The sequence below is a fragment of the Lytechinus variegatus genome, chromosome 1, assembly GCF_018143015.1.
Source record: "Lytechinus variegatus isolate NC3 chromosome 1, Lvar_3.0, whole genome shotgun sequence".
In the NCBI taxonomy this organism is placed as follows: Eukaryota; Metazoa; Echinodermata; class Echinoidea; order Temnopleuroida; family Toxopneustidae; genus Lytechinus; species Lytechinus variegatus.
Window position 1 is genome coordinate 45,944,798 of NC_054740.1, and position 26,134 is coordinate 45,970,931.

The following is a 26,134-nucleotide window of genomic DNA, read 5'->3' on the forward strand; positions in this document are numbered from 1 at the left end:
GACTACAACGATGCAGTCATACATGGTATAGGTTCGTTGTTGAAAACTAGGCTGAAAACGTAGCCTATAGACTGCCCAGTGGGCAATCAAATTTTGCTGAAATCATTGATTGATCACCAGAGACATAATGAAGAAGAAAATATGTTGTTTGGAAGATTTAATATCATGCAAAATGCAGGAAACATCAATAAAGTAGGCATATCGTTCGCACACGTCAGCCATATGGTGAAAATAGGCCAAAAACGCACGATTTCTACGTGCGCAACATATTGGAAAGGGGGCTGAAATCACAGTCTATAATGTCTTTTTCAATTACTGTTATATATTTTCTTAAAGTAGAGATATAGATAAAGACAATAATATTATGCTTGAGAGAAAAAATATCAAATAAAGTACACTACAAAAGAAAATAAATTTCTAAATCGATTTTTGACAATTTTTTATGCGAGAAATCTCCAAAACTAATGATATGCAAATTTCATTACGTAATTTGCATATGTAAACAATAATTTCTGTTCGTGAAATTTTGCATATCTCTTGTGCACTACTCGAACAATACATTGTGAAAGTTTCATACAAAACAAGCATGATTTGGCTGAGATATTCTCCCTTGACTTCATGCTATGTGTACAATGTCTGAAAAATGGTGAAATAGGGCCATTTTGTAGTGACGTCATATATTACGTCATTTCGGAGGGAAGACCACGCATAGAACCCGGCAGCAATGCATTTTTGTAAACTTCAAGGTCCATGCCATCCAGCTATGGGGTCATTTGCTTGTCGGCTTTCGGTTGAATAAACCTCCTGGGCTGCCGGACCATTAGCGCATTAAGCTAATTAAGCAATAATTACAACAATAACATTGCTTTAAGGAAAAAGATACTGTCACAAAAGAATTCCTTATCATCGAAAAACTATAGGATAGCTGTATTATTCATTTTTTGGGGAATTCTCACTCAGTATAAATTGACAAAGGAATATATATATTGCACGTATATGTTAATTAGCGCATTATGCTTATTATACTAATTACGACAATTACATTGGTAAAAAGGGAAAAAAATAATGTTAGAAATTAATTCCTCGTCATAGAAAACCATGGGATAGCTGTTTTATTTATGTATTCGGCATTTTCGATATAAAATGACAAAGGAATGTATATATTGCACATATATGGTAATTAGCGCATTATGCTATTTATAATTACGACAATTACATTGGTAAGAAGGGAAATATATATATATAATATTTATATATATATATATATATACTCATAAATGAGTTCCTCGCTATAGAAAACCCTAAAAGGGATGCATTATCTACGTATTGGGATTTTTTGGATAGACATCCGCAAATACGTATGTATTACACTTATGCTAATTATCTCATTATGCTAATTAGGCTGATAACGATAATTGCATAACTTAAATGTTTAAATTATTGCTATAAATCCATTCCTCGTCACAGGACCTTTTAGTAAAATGACATTATTTATGTTTTTAATCTTTCTGGTTTAAGAGAAGTAGCATATTAGATGATTATGCTAATTAGGCTAATTAAAAAAATTTCTCAAGGTTGCCAAGGTGGCAACCAAGCTGAATTTACTTCAATACCCATCTAGAACACAAATCAACAACAAAAAAACCTTGTACTTTTCCAGGTATGAAAAAATTCTACTGGACTAGATTGGGTTATTTTTGGACTTATCAAAGGCTATTGATACTTTTAATCATCGCATATTGTTAAATAAACTGAATGTATATGGGATAAGGGGAATAACACTAAAACTTTTTGAAAGCTATCTTTCAAATCGGAAGCAAATGATAACAATTAACAATGAACAGTCTTGTTTTCAACACATCAGATGTGGTGTACCGCAAGGTTCCATATTGGGCCCGCTTTTATTTCTATTATATATTAATATTTCAAATGTTTCTAATTCTTTACAATGTATACTTTTTGCTAATGATACCAGTATTTTTCTTTCAAACAAAGACCTACAGACGCTTCAGTCAAGATTCAACAAAGAAATAAATGTAATTCTCAATGGTTATATGAAAATAAGTTAACAATTAATAGTAAAAAAACTAGTTTTATAGTCTTTTTAAATAAAAAGTGTAATACTGACGATATCGTTATAAACCTTTGTAAATCTCAAATCAACCAGGTGTTTTCTTTAAAATTTCTTGGTGTAATAATTGATAATAAATTGAAATGGACTGATTACGTTAACCTTATTTGTAATACTCTAAAAATAATAATCTAAAAATATCGGTGTCATGTATAAACTTAAAAACTTTCCTAAGACCATCTTAAAGATGATATATCATTCAATTATACTTCCATATTTATATTATAATATCATTGTATGGGGCATTTCATCTGCTGCCTCCATAGATAGGATTATTAAATTACAAAAACGTCCAGTCAGAATTATCGACCATGCCACATTTCTTGCCCATGCTCCATTTTTATTTTCTTCACTCAAAATAATGCGATTCAATGATTTGTATGTGTATCAGATTGGAATTTTAATGTATCTATGTCATAAAAAAATTCTCCCTGACTCATTATTTACATATTTTGATTGAAATTGTGATATTCATAAACATAGTACTAGGAGTGCTTCTGATTTTCATCCTCCTCTCATACGTACATCTTTTTCTAAAAAATCTGTCATTTATCAAGGACCAGTCATTTGGAATTCTCTACCATCTCCACTCAAGGAGGTTCAATCTTTTAATTTATTTAAGAAGAGATCCAAAGAAATCATTCTTGCTAATTATCATGTGCTGTGAGTTATTTTTTTTTAAATTTGTTTCATTTAGCTTTTACTCCCTGTTGCACCCACAAATGTAATAACGCCCACAAATGTAATAACGCCCACAAATGTAATAACACTTTACCCACAAATGTAATAACGCCCACAAATGTAATAACACTTTACCCACAAATGTAATAATTTTTGATCGCCCACAAATGTAATAATGACTTTACCCACAAATGTAATAAATTTGAAGGGATTTTTGGCGAATCCGTTCTAAACTAAAATCCTATAGTAATGCGTTCATATAGCACAAAAGTGCAGTCTTTTTTTCAGACCGGGTTAATAAAACATCAAAGTACAAGTCCAAAGTCTTTCTTCCAGACCCGGTTGTTTCAAAAATTATAATATAAATCCAAAGTCTTTTTTCCAGACCCGGATGTTTTAAAAAATATAATAAAAGTCCAAAGTCTTTCTTCCAGACCCAGTTATTCAAAATATATAATATAAGTCCAAACTAAGATACGATAATGATATTCCTGTGGAAAAAAGGGGTATAGAGCTTAGTCTTTTCTCCAGACCCAGTTAATTAAAACTGGTGGAATTAATGTCTTTGTTCTTGTTTCAACTTATACGGTGTATATTGTGAATGTATGCACTAAGAGTAAATTGAGAATCAAGCGTAGTCTTTTCTCCAGACCCGGTTACCTGTTATTTAAACATTATGAATAACAGTTTAAAAACAGTATAAAGACCCCATAATCTTATTAATGCTGGATATAGCGTAGTCTTTCAGCCCGACCATTTTTTCTTTAAAAAAAAACGCTAATAGTAAGAATTAAAAAAAAATCAAAGTCTAAGACCAAACAAGCCTTCAACCTAAGAACCTGTTTTAAAAGAGGTTTAGAGTGTTGTCTTTATTCCAGACCTAAAACAGTTACGAAAAAAAAACTTCTAACATAAGACCTTATATTCTTATTCTCGTGGAATAACACGAGTTTTAAAACGTACTCTTTCCTCCAGACCCGGCTATTAAAAAAAAGTAACTGAAAAACTTCGAATCTAAGACCAAATTTCCAAAGTTTCACCCAGTAAAAATATGTTTTTTTTTTAAATAATACTACTACCCCTACAAAACATTGTAATAACGCGTAGGTAAAGCAGACATCCTCTCTCCAGACTTGGTTACTATTTGAAAAATAAAATAGTTTTCACAAATATTCTAAAACGAATACCCAATAATCTAATTACTGTGGAACAATATGAAGACCGATTGTCGAAGATCGACTTTCCTCCAGACACAATTATTTCAGGAATAAAAAATCAATAAAACTCAACCCCTAACAACGAATCTAAGAACCAACAATCCTCCAAATTAAGACCATGCATGTAGAAAAGCACATGTTTAGAGCGTTGTCTTTATTCCAGACCCGGTGATTTAAAAATTATTTAAACAATCCTAAAAACAAAAGACTCATATTCTTATTCTTGTGGAATAACACGAGTATTATGCTTAGTCTTTCGTCTGGACCCGGTTATCTAAAAGATAAAAAAATATTGAAAAAAAATGACAGCTGAGACCAATCTTCAAAATTAAACCCACTTAAAATGCATGGGCTTAGAGTGTTGTCTTTACCCCTCACCGACGTATATTATAACTTTTGAAACGACCGGGTCTGAAAAAAACTTTGGACTTGCATTATAATTTTTGAATTAACCGGGTCTGGAAAAAAGACTTTGGACTTATATTATAATTTTGAAACAACCGGGTCTGGTAAAAAGACTTTGGACGTATATTATAATTTTGAAAAACAGGGTCTGGAAAAAGACTTGGACTTGTACTGTAATATTTCATTAACCGGGTCTGGAAAAAAGACTTTGAACTTTTGTGCTATATGAACGCATTACTATAGGATATTAGTTTAGAACGAATTCGCCAAAAATCACTTCAAATTTATTACATTTGTAGGTAAAGTCACTATTACATTTGTGGGTAAAGTGCATTATTACATTTGTGGGTAAAGTGTTATTACATTTGTGGGCGTTATTACATTTGTGGGTAAAGTGTTATTACATTTGTGGGCGATCAAAAATTATTACATTTGTGGGTAAAGTGTTATTACATTTGTGGGCGTTATTACTTTTGTGGGTAAAGTGTTATTACATTTGTGGGCGTTATTACATTTGTGGGCGATTATTACATTTGTGGGTGTAACACTCCCCCCATTTGTTTTGTTTTGTATTCTATTGTATTATTTTTTTACATTATATTTTTACAACATTTATGATACATTGTAAGGTCGGCCGTTATAAGGGTCTTTTCCTTTCTGGCTGCTTCCTGCCAAGCTTTTTATTTATTGTACCAATGTAAATATTGTATTTTATGTATGTGTATTATGTTATTGTATTTTAATGCTTTGGTCAAATAAATTGAATTAAATTGAATTTATTTTTACCATCTTTGTTTTTTGTTTTTGGTACGATGCTTCACAAACCTCACATTGGCATGATAAGTGAGCATCTAATTTACCCATAATTCTTTTGAAGCACATTCTTTAAAACACATTCTCTATATAAAATTAGTCTCTGTGCCTATTTTTGGCCACTCTTTAACAATTTACGGCAAGTTTTCCACTTTCAGCTTTACCAATCATGCCAATATGAGGTTTGTGAAACATTATACAAAATGGCAAAGGTAATAAAAATGCATCATGGTCAAATCTATTCGTGAAATTCACTTTGACCAATTGCTTTGTAATGACGCACCTTTGAATTGAGGATTAGTGGCTTCCTCTAGAACATAGTTATCTGTATAATTTGAATTAAACTCAATGACCACACAATGACCAATTGGGCCACATTAGACAATGGTGAAGTATTTGGCACATTTTTTTACTCAAGGTGAGCTTGTAATATTTCCACTTGAAAAGGATTGAACGCATTTCCACAATTGCTCCTGTCATGTTTATTTACAAAAGTCTTATATGCGATAAATAGTCAAAATGGCCAAAATGGTTACAATATTTTATGTACTATTAGTCATATCATATTGAAATCAATAATTGATATAACATATCTTATTAACAATATGGAGCGACAACAAAATTTGAATCCTTTTTGATAATGCAAATGTGATTGGTCATTGTCGGGACCAAAATGAACACTAGCTCATAAATAGTCATTAAGACTAATATATTTGGAATCATTAATCTACATTAATCTACAAAAATGTCTTAACATAACATGTAATCGATGCTAAAATGTCTCATTCCTGAATTTACTACTGCCCATATTTGTGAGGTTTCCATAAACATTTACTGTGTGGTCAAGATGGCTAAAATCATGTAAATGACCACAGTGCATGGTCAAACAACCTTATGTATGCTCGATGTAAAGGATTTTATCACAATTATCAACACTCTTCACCGAATATTGCCCTTGGTAGCTCATGCTGATAATGATACTCACCAACATTTGAGCCCTTTTTTGAATCACCAAAGCATAACTTGTGGTCTGTCTCTTAGCTGATCCCTCCACTATTTGGAGATTCCTAGGGACCATGGTCACTGGTCAATATTGAGGGAAACGTGGTCAAAATGACCACAGGGTCCAATAGTTGGCCAATAACACTGGTCTGTGTGGAATCATTTCATTGATTTCCACCAAGAAGCTTTCAAACTTTCCCCATTTAACAATTGATGCTAATATTAACGCAATCCAAAATTTCTCCTCACCGTCTTCGATATAACCTGAATTAACATACACAATGAGCAGGGCTGGCCGGGGGGTCAAGGTGGCCAAAATGACCAAGGTAGTCAACTTTGGGGATGCTCAATTTCAAGGATTCATTCACCAGTGTTGGGTTTCACAGCACACCCTTGTTAAGAATCTGGTAACATTCGAAGTATTTTTTGATAAATTGAACTGATATTATTGGCCATTAGAAGGGTAATAAGTGGCCAAATGACCTTAACCTGTTGGATAGGGTCATAAAGACTGATATATTTGGAATCAGAATCAAATTTTACAAGATGGACTTTTGAATGCATTTTCATTTTATATGGGAAGAAGATAAAACACGCTGAAGACCTCAAATTCCTATACATATATATTTTTATGCAGTTTATTATGCAAAACTGCGTGAATGGTCAGTTATGTCTAAAGTACGCCAAATGGCCTCATAGGTCAAAACTGATGGAATAAATTGCATGAGGTCAAAATACGTTGGAGATGTTTAATTTAAAGGATTAATACACAAATATTAGGTGTCACAGTATGCCCTTGTATCGATTCTGGTAACATTCAAAGTATTTTTGGATAAATTGAACTGATGTCATTGGTCATTTTAACGGCAATAAGTGGCCAAAATGACATAAAGCTGTTAAATAGGGTCATTAAAATTGATATATTTGGAACCAGCATCACATTTTACATAAGATGGACTTTTGAATGCATTTCCATTTTATAAGGTAAGAAGATCACGCTGATGACCTCAAATTCCTGCCTATGTGCAGTTTGTTATGCAAACTGCATGAATGGTCATTTATGTCTAAAGTACCCCCAAATGACCCTCATAGGTAAAAACTTATGGAATAAGTTACATAAGGTCAAAATACTTTTGAGATGTTCAATTCAAAGGATTAATACGCCAACGTTAGGTGTCAAAGCATGCCCTTGTAACGATTCTGGTGACATTCAAAGTATTTTTGGATAAATTGAACTGATGGCATTGGTCATTTTGAGGGCCATAGATGACAAAAATTACAATAATCTATTAAATAGTGTCATTAAGACTGGTATATTTGGAATCAGCATAAAATTCTACACAAGAAGGACTTTTAAATGCATTCTCATTTTACAAGGGAAGAAGATAAAACATGCTGAAGACCTCAATTTCCTGCCTATTTGAACAGTTAATAATGCAAAACTGCGCGAATGGTCAGTTATGTCTAAAGTACCCAAAATGACCCTCATAGGTCAAAACTGACGTAATAAATTACATGAGGTTGATAATTATGATCGAGCGCATATTTTGAAAATAAATGTGGATTTCCAAAAATATCCAATCGTAGCTCTGATCAATATTTGTAACCATTTCGGACAAAAAAATCATGAAAATTGTCATTTTTGGCCAAAATGACCACTGCTATTGTGATTTGGCAAATGAAACCACTTTTTCTGGAATCTGGGTGGATTTTTACTTTTGATAGACCCTTTTATTTGCATGTGGCTACAAAAGCAGTTTGCTAAGAGACCATAAAGAGTGGTCAAAATGGTCATTTTTGGTCAAAAATTTGCCAAAATGGCCAAAATGGCGTCAGTACGGTCAATAAGAGTGACATTTTTGGAATAAGCGCACAATTTTACCCCGGATAAGCTTGTCAAACCTTCCCCACCAAAAATTCTGAATAAACCCCCCTATCTCCTAGAATATATCTATTGTCTCTTTGAAGATAGGAAGCACTTGGATACTTCTGGCACGCTTCTATGGAATGGTGCGACATAAACACCAAAATGTAGGCCTAAGTGTAATTATTTTGGTTATTGCATCATGCAGTTGCATCATGGGAACGGCAACATTGTAACGTCTAAGCGATCGAAAATACGTAAATTGAATATATTATATAAATAGGCGACAGATATTACCCTTGTGCCTTTTTTATCAAAGTGGAGACAATGGGAGAGTGGGTATTCGAATTCACAACCTTGCACAACCTTGCGATTATGAGTCCAATGCTCTAACCACTGGACCACACGACCCGTGTACGGGTTTGCCTTAATAGCAAACAAATCGATACTCCTATCAAACACAAAAGGGAAGATATATGAAATAAAACGTTTTTACCGGTTCAATTTCGGCCTCCAGTCCATGGATGTTAAAGTTTGGTTTCATACCAATGACGTCATCAAATAACATGTCGTCTCCGTAGAGAAAATGTGGTGATGATAGGTAGATGGGTGCTTCTGTTGACCAACAACATGTGAATAATCTTCAGTAACAACATGTTTCGAAAAAGTTTTTCCAAAGAATCTTTAAATACCATCTGGTATCTAAAGCATGCACATGACACGAATCGACAAAGGTGCGGTTCAAATTAATACTATGTCCATTCACCCAAAATGACCTTTGACGGTGATCATGTGACCTAAGACAAGTGCAAAATATTCATTCATACTTGCTTACCCTTATGCCAATGTTTTATGAGCTAGACCCATATTTTTTTTAAAGTCATGATGCCAATTCACCACATACTCCCAATACTGCCAGAGGTCATTAACCTTTCAATAACCTTTGATCTTTGCCATGTTCCTGAAATGCGCACAGGGTATTCAGGGATACATTGCTGTTTTATGTCCTAGCTTCATGTACTAGATCCATGAACTTTCAAAGTTATGATGACAATTCCACAAATACCCCAACATTACCAAAGTTTTTTTTACCCTAAATGACCTTTGACCTTGGTCATGAGACCTGAAACTTGCACAGGATGCTCAAGAATACTTGATTGCTCTCATGTCCAAATTTCATTAACTAGATCTATAAAATTGTTAAGTTATGATGACAATTCCACAAATGCATGTACCAGCAACATGGCTAAAGTTCGTTGACCCTAAGTGACCTTTGACCTCAGCCATGATATTCAGGGAAACTTGGTTGCTCTAATGTCCAAGTTTCATGAACTAGATCCATAAACATTTTAAGTTAAGATGACAATTCCTTAAAAAAAACAACATGGCCAAAGTTTGTTGACCCTAAGTGACCTTTGACCTTAATCATGTGACGTGAAACTCAAGCAGGATGTTCAGTAATACTTGATTAACCTTATGTTTAAGTTTTATGAACTAGGTCCATATACTTTCGAAGTTAATAACATTTCAAAAACTTAGCCTTGGTTAAGTTTTCGATATTGATTTTCCCAATATGGTTTTAGTTCATTGACCCTAAATGACCTTTGACCTTGGTCATGTGACCTGAAACTCAGGCAGAATGTTTAGTAATACATGATTACCCTTATGCTCAGGTTTCATGAACAAGGTATATATACTTTTATGATGACATATCAAAAACTTTAACTTGGTTAAGATTTCAATGATGACGCCGTCGCCGCCATCGGAAAAAGCAGCGCCTATATAGTCTCGCTCTGCTATGCAGGCGAGTCAAAAATCTAGATTTTTCATATAATTGAGCCAAACTTGACAAATAATTAAATTGAAAGTTTGCCTCTAAAACACAGTAAAAAAAATCAACTTTTTGCAGTGTACTTCCTTAATAAAGTGATATCATTATTATCACCAATTGATTAATTATTGATCAGTCATTGTCGTTTGCATTGACAGATTAAACAATAAAAAGAAACTACCATTCAACAATGACAGTACATGAGAGAAGACGAATTTCAAGTTTGTACATTGATTAAACTTCATATTTCAAGTCATCTTCTTCTTCGTAGATTTAAGATCTGGTTGTCATACAAAATATATAATATTTGTTAGAATATAACAAAAAGTCTTGTAATTTGTGTTTCAGCAAATTATAGACTTTGAATGAAATCTGTTTTTTTTTCATATGGTCAGATGAAATTAGAAAGAAATATAAATAATCATTTCTAGTGACTTTTTAGGTCTTTCATGATTGTCTTTTTATGCATTGTTTTTTCCCTACGTTCTTGTCTACATGTTTAAGGCTTTCGTTTGTAAATTCATGCACAGACCTCTTGGAAACAAGTTTTCTATTTCTATAGAAAAAACTAAGAAAAGTGCGAGCTTAGGTTATTTGAAAATGATTCGTTTACTTACGGAAATAACATACACTGACGTTAATCAATCCAGAAGGGGGACAAGTGGTTTGGTCAGGAGTGCAAAAATCAATATTAGGTGGGTGTATACTGGCGTTCGCATACAGATATTCAGGTGCGCTAAAATAATAGAGCCATACACCACGAAACTCTCTGTAGCCTTCAAACAGCAATAGACCAGACCTAGTAAATACATCGATGACGGAATGAACATGTAGGCTATATGATGATAATAATAATGATAACACCAATAATAATAACAATAATATTGATTCATAATAATAATAATAAAATTTATTATGATAATAATGATGATAAGTGAACCCCCACCCCCCCCCCACACACACAAGCACACCCATGAGGGTAACGGATGTGGGTATGGACATGGCGAGCTATGCACACCATATGAATCGAGTGTGTAAACTGAAGGGAAGTTGAACTGTTTAATACGCAAGATTTCACTGAGTGTCTGATGTATCAGACCCGATATTAATGGAATGATTTTATTATTGTTACTGTATTGATTATATTTTCATAACGATAATAATGATAAGAAGGAGAATCATAATAATAATGACAATAATAATAGTTATCATTATCATTATTATTGTTGTTATAATCAAATTATTATTTTTACGATAATGTAATATAATATAACTCAGACACTCGGGGAAATCTGGTGTATAAAACAGTTCAACTTCCATTAGTTTACACACTCGAGTCATAGGGTGTGCATAGCTCGCCATGTCCATACCCACATCCGTTACCCACAAGGGTGCGCTTATGTGTGTGTGTGTGTGTTTGTGAGGGGGGGGGGGGGTCACATGAGCACCTCTAAACGATATTTCATGTATTTCAATGGCGTAATTACTATTTCATTAGAGGGGGGAGACCGAAGAGAAAGCAGTTTTTAAAGATTAAAAAGAAAACTAAATTATATAATCGAGAAAAATGGGTTGTAAAGTGATTGCCCCCTTCCCCCTTCTTTCGCATTTTTCTCTTCACCGAAAGAGTTATTAATATTACGCATAGGGGTCCATAGTAATTTCATCATGTTAATTGGTGGATCATCAATCCATGGGGGGGGGTACATAACTCTACTTACCGACACACATATGTGGAGTAGACATACACTTCTTCGTCTTTATCTACGAATGGATGCATTATCGTTCCATCTGGAATGTATGGCATTTATTAAATTATGCATCGCAATTATAGATACTGAATTACACCTGGATATACATGTACAATATTGATAAAGGTGTGCAATTTCGAACAATGGTATTATTTCCATGATTAAAAGTAACAGGTATACATCAATATTTTTAGTGAACGTACCATGCTGAACTGAATTAAAACAAAGATTTACATGGGGGGGGGGGCTGAAACCTGGGGTGGGTGGAAAAAGGCAAGAAAAGGGGTAAGAAGATGGGAACGAAGTGGCAGACCTTTTAGCAAAAAAAAGAAAACAAAAGAAAGGAGCATCAATAGAACGAATTGAATAAAAAAAAAGGAATGGAAAAAACACATGCCTTTGATTGATAAAGAAATCTGGCAGGCTCAATGGGTATCGTCGTCTAAAGGAAGACATGTATTTGGGTCTCATTCGATATGAAGAGACTATGATGCAGCGGTTAAGACTTGGAAAATGTAAATTGAATTATTTTCTGTATATATGTAATCAACATGAAAATGGTTTATGTTCCCATTGTCAGGTTTCTGAGACAACAAAACATGTTTTATACTACAATGCAAGAAATATGAAAGAGAAAGAAGAACTATGCAAAAAAAAAAACCTGAAACGGAACAAGCAAATATCAGATCTAGCACTATTCTTGGGAAGATTTAAGTCATCCTGAATTATGTGAAAAAACAAAGAGATTCGAATAAGAATATATTCTAATCATCTCTCTCCACCTCTAACTCCCTCTCTCTCTTCCGTTAGTTCTGATGATTATTATTGATATTTTCATTAGTGATGTTAATTCTTACTTAGACTACTAAAATTGAGCTTCGACCTAGCTTCCTTTATAAAATTGCATACTATGAAGGACAAAAACGCACAATTTAATGGTGGAGGTAGCTAATCATAATTATATTGCACCTCGCTCTATGACAGGTCAGACTAGTTTAGCGCCGATGACATTGACACGGGAATTAAGCACCTGAAACGACCTGGCGCAGAAAATCTCTGTAGATATTGGACAGCGCCAACCCAACTCTAACACAACCAACCAACGAGGATTGAAGACTAAGACCGACAAAGATACAAATATTGAGATGAAGGGAAAAAACGAAGAGGAAGGAAGGAGAAGAGAAGAAAAAGAAGAAATAGAAGACGAATAAAAACATGAAGGACAATTGACAGAATAAGAAAATAAGAAACGGAAGAAGTAGAAGAAGAAGGGGTGAGAGAAGAGGAAGGAATAAAAAGTAGAAAAAGAGAAGGGAAGAAGAATAAGAAGAAGAAAAGATGGTAGAAGGAGAACGGGTAGAAAAAAGGGGGAAAGAGATGAAGAAGTAGAAGAAGAAGAAGAAAAAAAGAAAAAGAAAACAAGTTGATGAAGAAGAAAGTCAAGTTGAAGAAGAATAATGTCAAATGAGATTGTATGGAATCAAGCAGGCCTTGGTCTTACTTGGCCTTGAAGATTTTGAGCCTTAAAATTTCAATGCATTTTCAAGACGCTTTGTATTTTGTACCTTCCATTGTATTTAATGTACTAATTTGAATGTTTTAATAGTTGCGTATGTTTAATGAAAAATGACGGTCAATATTTCCACTCAACATCAGGAGTAGAAGTAGTAAGTTTAAGAGTAATGCCACATATCTTATTATGATATTATCATAATTATCACCATATCCAGGATTATCATCATTAGATAGCCAACACCAATGATGAAAAATAACATTAGTAATCATAACAATGAAAATGACACTGACTTGTAATGCCATGATGAAATATGATTTAATGAAAGGTCAATTTATAATAATGATGATGGTGATGATAATGATATTAATCATAATCATTATCATTAGAATGATGATCATCGATTTTGTTTGTCACGTAATTTTTTTTATGTTTTATTGTAATCAAATGAAACCATACCTTTCGGATACTGCTAGAAACAGAAGGATGGGAAAACATCCATGATGATAAAGAATAAAATGATTATGTTAATGTTTCGTATATGAAATAATCTATTCAAAATTTACCCATCCCCGCAACTAAGCCAGTGGTGTAAAGAGCCAAAGAAATTGAGGGCCCCAGATATGGTGAATCAGCATTTTTGTAAGGTTGTGAACGAGTGATCGATAAATTGATTTTATTCGTCAAGAATATCGTAGGATATAATATACAATGAAAGGTAGGAATACCTTGACAGGATGCACCTAAAAAATATTTGGTAACTTCTTTATTACCACGAGGGTAACTATATGTCCAACCAGGTCCATGGTCCAACCAATTTGGGGCAGTATTTTATTGCAGGTAGCATATCGTCAAGTTAGGATTAAAAACAAGCAGCATTTACTTTAGAATGGGCAAAAATTTCATCGCATTGCATCAATAAATAAAAATGCCCCAAAAGAAATGCCAGATGTTGGATGGACAGTCATAATTACCCTCATGGAAAACTTTCACCAAATATATCAAATAACAAGAAAATGTATTAACTACGACAAGTACAAGTACTGTTCGAGTAGATTCCAGTTTTAGGTATTTATTTATGCACCCTTAACGTGAGGAAGTTTTTAACAGCTTTAACTTGATTGTAGGAAGAAAATTCTAAAATTTAATGTCATCGAAGTAAAAACTGTTCTCTATACGACCTTCAAGTTCTGGCAATAATATGAATTAAGTAAGCAAAAGTATTGTCAAACATCAAAATGAATAAATAAGTAAAATTCGTGAACAATCCAATTAATTGACATTTCAAATAAGATCATTCAATTAATTAATTAATCATTAATTACTCATTTTAAATAAAATCATTAATAAAATCATTAAATTAACAAATAAAATTGTTAAATGAATAAATGATAAATAAACAACGAGTGGAATGCCTCTGGCCGCCTCAACTGCATCACGCAGTTCAGTATAGCAGCAGTGCTGACTTTGAAAACTACTCTAACTCGCACAAGATGTTCAGTGATACATGGTTACTCTTATGTCCACTTTTTATGAACTAGATCAATAAACTTACAGAGATATGACGGTTATTCAACAAAAAAAATCCAACATGGCCAAAGTTCATTGACTTTACATGACCTTTGACCTTGATCATGTGACCTGAAACTCGCACAGGATGTTCAGTGATACTTGATTACTCTTATGTCCAAGTTTCATGAATCAGATCCATAAACTTTCAAAGTTATGATGGTAATTCAACAGATACGACCGATTCGGCCAAAGTTCATTGACCTTTGACCTTGGTCATGTGACCTGAAATGCGCACAGGATGTTCAGTGATACTTGATTACTCTAATGTCCAAGTTTAACGAACTAGACCAATAAACTTTCAAAGTTATGATGGTAATTCAACAGATACGACCGATTCGGCCAAAGTTCATTGACCTTTGACCTTGGTCATGTGACCTGAAATGCGCACAGGATGTTCAGTGATACTTGATTACTCTAATGTCCAAGTTTAACGAACTAGACCAATAAACTTTCAAAGTTATGATGGGAATCAAACAGATACCCCCAATTCGGCCAAAGTTCATTGACCCTAAATGACCTTTGACCTTGGTCATGTGACATAAAACTCATGCAGGATGTTCAGTGATACTTGATTAACCTTATGTCCAAGTTTCATAAACTAGGTCCATATATTTTCTAAGTTATGATGACATTTCAAAAACTTAACCTCAGGTTAAGATTTTGATGTTGATTCCTCCAACATGGTCTAAGTTCATTGACCCTAAATGACCTTTGACCTTGGTCATGTGACATGAAACTCTAATAGGATGTTTAATAATACTTGATAACCTTATGGCCAAGTTTCATGAACTAGGCCCATATACTTTCTAAGTTATGATGTCATTTCAAAAACTTAACCTCAGGTTAAGATTTGATGTTGACGCCGCCGCCGCCGTCGGAAAAGCGGCGCCTATAGTCTCACTCTGCTATGCAGGTGAGACAAAAATGAAAATTAATGGATGAATTGATGTTAAAAAAAAGAATGCATCTAAGGAAGAAACGTACCAGTGCCATTTAAGGCATTAGCATAGTCTGTAGTCCACCATGATAGTAACCTCTCTCTATTCCACATATCCATCTGATTAAGCTTCATGAGATCGTCTTGACCAGTATACACAGACCATATACCATCATCACTGTTATTATACTACAGATAAGCAGACAAAAAGAAAAGGAGAGAGGGAATAGTGATAGAGAAAAATATAATTAGGGATTTAGATAGGAGAAGATCCGGAAGACAGACAGTGCAAATTTTCCCTAAAAATTTGATAGGGAAAAAGATTTGAAGAAAATTGCTCACCGTTGAAAGGGTTAATAACCCTTTTTTCAAGGTGAAGTAATGAATATTTCGGTTCTTTTAAATGATGTTGCAATACGTTGTCATCATGCAGAATGTTATCACGATAAATGATCTATACATAAATAATAATGATAATGATAACAACAACAGCAACTCTAATTTACCCAGGGCCGCCACTTCATTTGTAAGCTGTTCTTCCCATGTGCCCTGCATGCATAACATGTTCTTATTACCATTCTCCAATCGAAATGCTGAGCACCTAGCAAGAAGGCAGAAGGTCCCATTTTTATAAGTCTTTGATAAGTATGACTCGGCCTGGGATCGAACCCACTACCCCCCGTTCATATATACATGTATATATATATATATATATATATATATATATGCACACCATTGTTCTCTTCATCCATTTCTGTCACACAATATTTAAATAAAAGAGTTGCCAAAGCTGTTGTACATGTATAACTTCACGCATTTATACATAAATATATATATAATCAAGAAAGGACCCTGAAGAGTGCTCTACAATGAAGGAGCTGGTATAATCCGAGGTAGGATGGTTAAATCAACACGGCAACTGCCAGTTTCATGCTTAAGAAGCAATCATCAGGCCGTCGATGAAGAAGCATGTATATATATATATATATATATATATATATATATATATAAATGTGTGAAGCTATACATGTACAACAGCTTTGGCAACTCTTTTATTTAAATATTGTAAAGAAATTGATGAAGAGAACAATGGTAGACGTAGCTTAAATCAAGGTTCCCCAGAGCTATCTACCCTTTGGAAAAATTGGTTATGCCGAAAAAATGTCTCTGCCGGGAATCGAACCCGGGCCCCCAGCTTTGATCCAGCTGAGGCATGACGGCTTGTCATTGTTCAAAACCCACCTTCACCCTACAAAGGTAATTGGTATAGTGTCGAAAATCTGTCTTTCTGACGGTCAATCGGATCTCGTTCGGCCTAGCCACTAGACCGTCTCTGTGGTCTAGTGGTAAAGGCACCGGCGTTCAAAGCTGGGGGCCCGGGTTCGATTCCCGGCAGAGACATTTTTTCGGCATAACCAATTTTTCCAAAGGGTAGATAGCTCTGGGGAACCTTGATTTAAGCTACGTCTCTCTCTCTCTCTCTCTCTCTCTCTCTCTCTATATATATATATATATATATATATATAAATTGTGAAGAGCAAGGACCTATACAATTCGAGGTGCTTTCTATTGTATATTTGAGAAGATGCTACATATAGATACAGCGAATAAAGCAAACGTCGCAGCCGGGTATAGTTCATCAAGTTTATTTACAGCAAGCTTTCGGCCTTAACTTGGCCTTCTTCAGGCATCTGAAGTACAAGAGAAACAATGTATAAACAACTGTACAAACAACTTAAGAATAAGGCTAACTTAGGTTGTAATTTAAGTTGTTGAATAAGAATGGCAGCCGCCTTATGAAAATCTATAAAGGATATGCTGTATATCATCATATATATGTGTGGTTATAGACTCGTATTATACAAAAAATAGGTTTGTTTTCGAAAGATTTTGGTTTTAAATATGTGCATAAAATTCACATGAGTTAGCACAAGTTTGTAAGCACGTAATAATTCTCGAGGTCGATCACATACACTTATTATTCTTCCGCATCCTTTCACACACGCGCTTAAGATACGTATCAAACTTAAAGTTGGAATACTTAGTAGAGCTAATAATAATACAAACATGACAAAGTATGTTCACAACGTGTAATAGTAATGTAAATATATATATTTGGGCTGTGGTAAATTGTATATAATATAATAAACATAAGCTTCTTACCTTGATTTTATGGTGAGTTTCTTTACTGTTCAGGTGTCTCTATATAGGTGTATATTATATGAATGTAAAGAATGCATTGACACTGGAAGGGGAAACGGAAGTGGGTCATAGGGGAGCGGGTGCGGGTTGGGAGGCTGGGGATCTATTGTTCGACATTAATGCCATTTGGTTGCAAAGTTTTGAGTTTGGATATCCAGAAGGATTCTCGGTGGAGTTAGTCCAGTCAATATAGGGTTTGACCCACCACTAATTGCAACACGAGATATTCCACTGCAATGCTTTCAAGGAAGGTCCCCTAAACAAGATACTAAAAGTCCCAAGAAATCCAAGCAATGGGAATTTATGAAATTTGCATATTATGCAAATTAGCTATAAAAAGTTAGAAAAATAAGGAAAATAGCCCAAAGATTACAAATTGAGTGTCCAAAACAATTTAATTTGAGCGGAAGTTCATGATAAATACCTGTACTCAATGTTTTTTTGTCAAAAAAGCAAAATAAAAACTACCTCATTTGCATAATATGCAAATAAGCATCCTTATATGGAAAATGTCAAGATATTGTGATTTTTCTCTCATTAACTGCTTGAAAATTTCATTAATGTTGAAATTTTTATGCTGCTATCACTAAGGACGTTAAATTCATTTGTATTCAGATTAGTGTTTGTAGTGTAATTTGCATATTATGCAAATAAAAGCATCTAACATGTTATGAACATTCAAGAAAACACACTGGTGACACATCCCTCAAAAATTGCAAAAATTGAAATTGGAATATGACAATACCTTACAGGAAGGTTTCCTAAACACCATATTAAAAGTCCTTGAATATACAAGCATATAGGAAAATCACAAAATTTGCATTTTATGTAAATTACCATTTTATGCAAATTACCCATAATAAATCACAAATAAGGAAAATAATCCAAATATTGGAAACCAAGTGCAGAAAACAAGTAGGAATATTGAAGCCCATAAGTTTATACAAATTTATTTATTTTCTAAATAAAAAATCGTAATTAAATCTGCTTTATTTGCATATATATGAGTATCTTTGTATGAAAAAATCCATAAATTTTTATTTTTCTCATAAAAAACAGTTATAAAAACATTTCAGTCTAGATCAATATGATGTGATCACTAAGAATGGCAAATACATTAATAATCAGCTTAATATCTGAAGTGTAATTTACATATTATGCAAATAAGCATCCAACATGTTATAAATATTCAAGGAACAACTACGTAATTCTTTCTTCGAAAATTCTATGTAGATTATGTTCATTAACCATGATGACCATCCCTACACTTCTTGCTTGGTTGGACCAAACGGGTCGTGTGGTCCAGTGGTTAGAGTATTGGACTCATAATCGCAGGGTTGAGAGTTCGAATCCCTACTCTGCCATTGTCTCTACTTTGATGAAAAGGCCCGAGAGTAATGTCTGTCGTCTATAAGATCAGCCACTATCACTGATTAACCAAGACGTAAAGTGTTACCTAGGAAATTGGTTATATACCAGCTTGGCGTTTACCAGCAAAAATGCTGTCCTGCCGAGTTCCTACGGGAGTTACCATATTGACATTTGTCACGAGCAGTTACCCCACTCATATTGTACAATGATGAGTCCATTTTGCATGGACCCACTTCATTATTTCCATCCAAGTCTTGCTCTGTTCTTGACTTTGTAGAGACTTTAGCGTTTCTTGCAAGTATAGTCCACGCTAGCAAGCTCCTGGATTGCCAAGTGATCAGCACAAGATGTCACACCTGTACAAATAATAGCCCATTAGCTTCGAATATTTGGTCCTTGTAGCACACCACTTAGCTTATAAACTTGGGGTCCTAGTATTTAAAGCGCTTAACGATAAATCTCCACCCTACATATCAGAGCTCTTATCTCAACATAGACCAACACGCAGTCTCAGATCAGTAGATCAAGCATTGCTGAGGGAATCTCTCAGCCACACAACCTGGGGTGACAGAGCCTTCTACATCTCTGGGCCAAAGCTGTGGAATAGCCTTCCCCAATTTATCAGGGGAGCAGGACCCAATCAACTTTTGAGTCTTACCTGAAGACCTTCTGTTCCCCACTCCAACATTAATTATCCCAAGAATAACTCAATTGTAGCATTACTAGGACAGTACTTGAACTGAATGATAGACCTATGCACTGTTTGAAGACCATGAAGACACTGAAATTTTTGAGATATTTCCTATTTTTGAGCAAGCGCCACGAGCGCCCAGCTGAGGCGGATACTGACGCTTTATTTGAACCCATCATCATCATCACTTGTCTTGGTGGTGAATATGAGTACTTGCGTGGATCACAAGATCTCTGGGCATGTTTAATGGGCATTTGCCTATACGAGCGACGTGAAAGTCATTCATAAATTCATGATGAAGGCTTAAAGTGCATTATAGGCATCTTTCTCAGATACAGACAGGAATCGTGATTAGACGTTCTTGCTGAATCTTGTTGCTGCTTCATGATGAAGCATCCATTTTCTGTTCCTTCCTCTTTGATAAATCTCATATGGCAACCATCTCCAAATATTAAAGCTATAGTTTCTAGGTAAGTCGTATGCAAATAATAATATTAATTTCCTGATATTTATGGTAATCAGAAATTCCTCAGTGAGACAATGAACAAAACCAGATGGAGGACTAAGCCAGATTATTGCCTTTCCAACAAGAGGACACAACATAATGGAACACCCTTAACGTCATCAAATACAATCCAACATTGATTAGACAGTTTGTACCACTTCCGGGATTTATTTGCCACAATGTACTCATGGGTATACTGTGAGGTTATCCAGAGGAATAAACCTTTTAGTAATTATGGTACGACTATGGATGTTCTTCTGGAGGAATGCTGACTTTAAAAGTGTCATGCAGATGTACATGGACAATCATACGACTCTCTGTACTGAAATCCGACAAGTCGAGCATAGGAGACTCGATGCCAATCAAGAGGACTTTAACAAGAACACACCGTTAACCTCGTCTTCTTCCGACACAATTTGCCTCAATGAGTCAATGGATATAAGTCGTGGCGGAAGATTGAGTCTTAGAGAAAAGATTGAAAGGCTTGCACATTTTAAAGCTCCAAAAGCATCAGTAAGGTAAAACTCAGAATTGCTGCAATGCATTAAAGAGGACCTTAAGAGGGTTTGTAGACAAGCATATAGTACATAATTTGTTGACCGGATTGACAATGATCCAGGCTGTAACAATCAGCATATTGGGAGCCTGTGGAGCCGTGATATGTGCAAACGCCGGGATATGTGCAAACAACGGTATATGTGCAAAATTTCGCCGGGATTTGTGCAAACAACGGAATTTGTGCAAACGCCAAGCCGGGAAATGTGCAAATCACTGCATTCATCCATATAAAGGCTATTTCTCATGAAATGTTTCATAAAATTGCTGTTTAAAATGAGAAACATGCCCGCATAAGGGAGAAGCTACAGCTAGTGTCATCGGCAATGAAACGATTTTCAGAGAAGCAGGGGGGGGGGCACCAACCTTAAATTGAAGACCCACACTATCGTTTGGAATAACATGGATGTAGAGTGTAGTCTTTTAAATGCTCCAGACCCGGTTATTTAATAATTTGAAGATCCTTCTGATCTAAGATCCTGTACTAAAGCATACGTAAGGAGCAGAGCCATTCAAAAATAATTAACAAATCTGCAACACCTCACTGTCTACCAAATTAAGACCTTGTAGAAATGAATATAGAATGTAGTCTTTACCCTAGACCTTGTTGTATCAATAAAAAAAATCAAATTTAATACCTCACCGTCTAATTCCTATGGAATAATTTGTTGTTGTTGTTTTAGCTTATACGGCGCGTGTCATTCAGTAGTGAATATTTGCGCCAAAAGACCCACATCAACCGAGGCGGATTCGAACCAGCGACACAGGGTTAACAGTTGTCAATCAACTTCAGTCCTCCGCTCTACCAACTGAGATATCGGTGGTTACTGGGTTTAAAGTGTAGTCTTTACTCCAGACCGGGTGATTAAACAAATTCAAAGCTATTTAAGCCCCGCCATCTTCCACTACTAAGACTCTGGTGGTGTCACGCGCGTAAAACATTCCCCATAGACTTGTGTGTTAAAATGGCACTTTTGAAAAATTCATGAAAAACAAATGTGAAATTAGAGGGTATAATGTTTACTACCATTGGATAGGATATATATGTGACATTCCAAATCTGATCAGGAGAGGGTACCGTAGCCAGCTCATTTTAAAAATAAATCGCCATATATGAAGACAACTATGAATGGATCAAATTCATCAACTGAAACAGTAAACTAGCCCTAATTATTCCGCAAGTCGAAAAATAGTTCCAAGTCACTTATTCATCTTCCCAATTTGGGCGAAGGAAGTTCAGCAGTTACCATTTCTAGAATCGGTGTTAATTTTGAATCATATTCATACATTTTTGTCAATCAGCAATATCAAATTGACAAAAATTCGAATGGGTTGGGTCGAAGGAATATCTTTAGCTCCCCTGATGCATGGACTTATTAGGCTCGTGGCACCTGTTATAAAGAACGTGTTTATAACGTGTTCTCAATTCTCCAGACCCGTTTATTTAAACAAATTATCAAGACCCCACAGTCTCATTCCTGTGAAAAAAAGATGGATATAAAGTGTTGTCTTTTCTCCAGACCTTTGATTAAAAAACCTTCAAAATTAAGACCCACGACTAATACTCCGTTAAAAGCAAGGGTACATATCGTAGTCTTTACTCCAGACCCGTTTTAAAAAATTATGTTATAATCTTCAAAAATAAGACCCTGTAAGAAAGCATGGATACAAGAGCACAGTCTTTACCCCAGACGCTGTTATTAAAAAAAATTAGGAGATCTTCAATTTGACGACCCCACCGTCTCATCTCTGTGGGAAAAATGGATATAGAGTGTAGTCTTTACTCCAAACCAGGTGAAAAAATTAAATACTAAGACCCCATCATGTTCCAAAGTAATAGTCTACAACAAAGCACAGGTACCTATAGCATAGCCTTTACTCCATACCTATTTATTAAAAAACTACACTGTACACCCACTGTATAATTACGCTGTATACCCATGTGCTACATTACAGGGTCTTAGTATTGAAGATGACGGATTGTAGTTTCGAAGATTCTTGATTTTTTTCTTCAAATGACTGGGTCTGGAGAAAATAATAGCTCTATATCCAAATGCTTGGTTACATGGCAATGGTTTAGAAGATGGTAAGGTCTAAGTTTTAAAGTTTATTTATCGTTTAAACCACCGGGATTTGAGTAAAGGCTACGCTTAGCTAGTCCAGGTATAGCGTTAATCCTGTTGTTTGGAAGAATATATGGCCAAGACTGAGTATTAAAAAGTAGACTAATAACCTTCATCTTGTAGGGTAAGGTCGCATTGGGTCTGGAAAAGTAGACTACCAGCATGGGTCGGCAGAGCAAAATTGATAGGGGAGGGGAGGGCACAGCGAAAAAGGGCACTTCCTCTTTTGAAAAGGGCACTTGAAACAAAAAACTTTATTTAAAAACAAAATAGCATATGTACCCTAGTAGGGTAATGAGCAAAATGATTAAGGGGGGCAACCATGGCGTATGGGGCAAAATTTCTTTAAAGCTGCGAGCGAGCGAGCAAAATTTTGAAACTTTTAATGAAAAAAAATATTTGTGATAGATTTTGACATAGAGAACACTATCATATTTCACCACTTTCCTTTCCTTTTCTTCTTTTCTTTTTCTTGGTCTTGAAAACTTTTGGGGTCCATGGAACGAGGTCCATTTGTTAAGGGGGCAAGTGCCCCCCTCCCTCGGCTCAGATGCCCCTGCATAAAAGAAACGAGGCTAATCGCAAATATATATACCTTATAATAGCAAATTGGACATTTGAACAAACCAGAAGAGAAGGGCATTTATCAGAATATTCATATGGGGCACTTAATCAAAGGTGAAAATGTACACACTACAGAAGAAGAATTTCACTCTGAAAAGGGGCAACTTAACCCTATCTAGGCCGGTGTATTTTGGAGTTCATATGGCCGGGGGGTGGGGCTCCCAGCCCCCCCCCCCTTGAGATCCCGGCCGTCGATCGCGTGATCGCACCGAAAATTGGCACGCATGTTGTCTGGGAAATAATCTACAAAATTGTATCGTAATTTATTTCATGCAAATCGTTATTACGTAATTATGCTACAATAAATATGCTACAAGGAGTAAAGATGCTGATCAATTATATCTCCCAATATGCAGAACCACACAGGGCCAGTTTTCAATTACTTTCATGGGATCAAAAATTTGGAATTGTTTATCAGATTATATAAAGGAAAAGAGATCAAGGAACACTTTCAGAGAGGAATTATTTGCTTACCTAAATACAACCAACCCTCTAATTTAATTCTGACAAGAGAATAGGAAATATTTCAATAGAATAAAGAGTATTCTATATAATTCTCTAATTCTAATTATATGTTTTATATAACATTGTGATTTTTCAAACAACATTTATAGCATTATTCCCTGTTCACACGTATTTCTTTTATGTAAAATATCAAAGATTTGAAGGAATCAGTCTCGACTAGCACTTGTGCTACCTTCTGGTTCCTTCTTAACAACACCATTCAACCATATAGTGTGGTACGGTATGTCACTGACACAGCTCCCGTAGGACTAGCGTGCCAAAATTGATTTTTATGTTGTTTTGGCTTCAATAGGGTCCCCTTAGACCAAAAACGATGGGGGTCAAATTTTCAGACCCCTCCTTCCCTTTGTGGGGGGTCCTTTTTGGCGCCATAATGGCCTGTACAAAGCCCAATAGGATAATCCATTGTTTTCAACCTTATTTCTCACTTTTCTTTGCCAATTATATTTTAAAGTTGTCTGAGGTGTATGAGAATGAATATTTGATGATGTTGTGATGTCAATGTTTTTTAACTTTTACCATACGGGGGCGGACTTTATGAAAAATGCCCAAAAATTTTAAAATATTGCCCCCAAAATATTATTTTTCCTTTTTTGGCACTAAAATTAGGACAAAAGGATTACAAAATGAAATGAATATGTCTTGTTATACAATCCAACAACAGAGGAATATATCACATGTAATATATATCATTATTTTTGGTCAATTGATGTAAAAATCATCCCCATTTCAGGATTTTATGCAGTGAAAAACCCTACTACAACACTAGAGGGCGCCATAACTTATGATAAGCACTTCCCTAAAAAAATCAAATTCTAGGCACTGTAATTTTATCAATAAATTTGAAAGCTGACACATTTCAAGAGCAATTATTTCCAATGCCGATTCATAGTATGGGCATCTAATTTGTTTTGATTCTCGCCCCCCCCACGTGGGGGGGGGGCAAAATGGCTGCATTGGGCTAAAATAAAAAATCATGGATTTTTTTTACTTATAAAGTGACCTTAATTTGGTTTCTATTCAAAGACTTTTAAGGGTGAAGAAGTATATCGGGAAAAGTTACGAGGACCCAGAAATCCAAGATGGCTTCCAAAAATGGAGTTTAAAATGGCTGTTGATACTTTAAATGGACATAGCACATTTTATATACCTGAGATAGATGGAATCGGACAAGAATACCGTTTCCTTTCTTTATTTATTTAACTTTTGGAGGCCATCTTGGACTCAACATACCGGGACAGTCGGTGGTCCGGTATGTTGAAAAAATCCAAGATGGCTTCCAAAAATGGAGTTTGACATTGCTGTTGCTGCTTGAAAAACCGATAAAGTTTGTAAAATATCCGGGAATATGAATGTGTGTGACTACCATGGAAAAGTGAGTCTAATAATACATTAGAATAAGTTACAAGGAGAGTCGTTGGTCGAGTATGTTAAACAATAGAGTATAAAATAGCCACCGTTATTTACAAGTGGACATGTAATATCCATCAAGAATATGGTTTCATGTTTAAACCATGATTTTTAAAGTCAGAAAATTAGTTAAAACCGTTCGAGTGTTGTGGCCCCAGTGGATTGGTCTTTTGACTTTGAAAGGGTCGTGGGTTCGAATCCCAGCCATGGCATAGTTTCATTCTGCAAGAAATTTATCAACATTGTGATGCACTCAACCCAGGTGTGGTAAATGGGTACCCGGTAGAAATTCCCTGAATGCGCGAAGGAATTCAATGAATGCTAAAGCGCCTAAGCAGCCCATCTAAGGCAGGGGTAATAATAATGGCAAGGCCTGCTGGGAGAACAGTTTTTAGAACTGAAGTGGCTTCC

General features: G+C 35.1%; 1 protein-coding gene across 1 annotated transcript in view; it reads right to left on the bottom strand.

Moving 5' to 3' along the window:
- Nucleotides 1-8,273: 8,273 nt before the first annotated feature.
- LOC121415138 (scavenger receptor class B member 1-like) overlaps nucleotides 8,274-26,134 on the bottom strand; it is a 52,156-nt gene continuing 34,295 nt past the window's right edge. The window contains exons 6-9 of the mRNA XM_041608272.1: nucleotides 15,765-15,906; nucleotides 11,666-11,735; nucleotides 10,562-10,743; nucleotides 8,274-8,728 (exon numbers count right to left, since the gene is read on the bottom strand). Of these exons, the coding sequence (XP_041464206.1) occupies nucleotides 8,568-8,728; nucleotides 10,562-10,743; nucleotides 11,666-11,735; nucleotides 15,765-15,906 (555 nt within the window). The 3' untranslated portion in view covers nucleotides 8,274-8,567. The remainder of the gene's footprint in view (nucleotides 8,729-10,561; nucleotides 10,744-11,665; nucleotides 11,736-15,764; nucleotides 15,907-26,134) is intronic.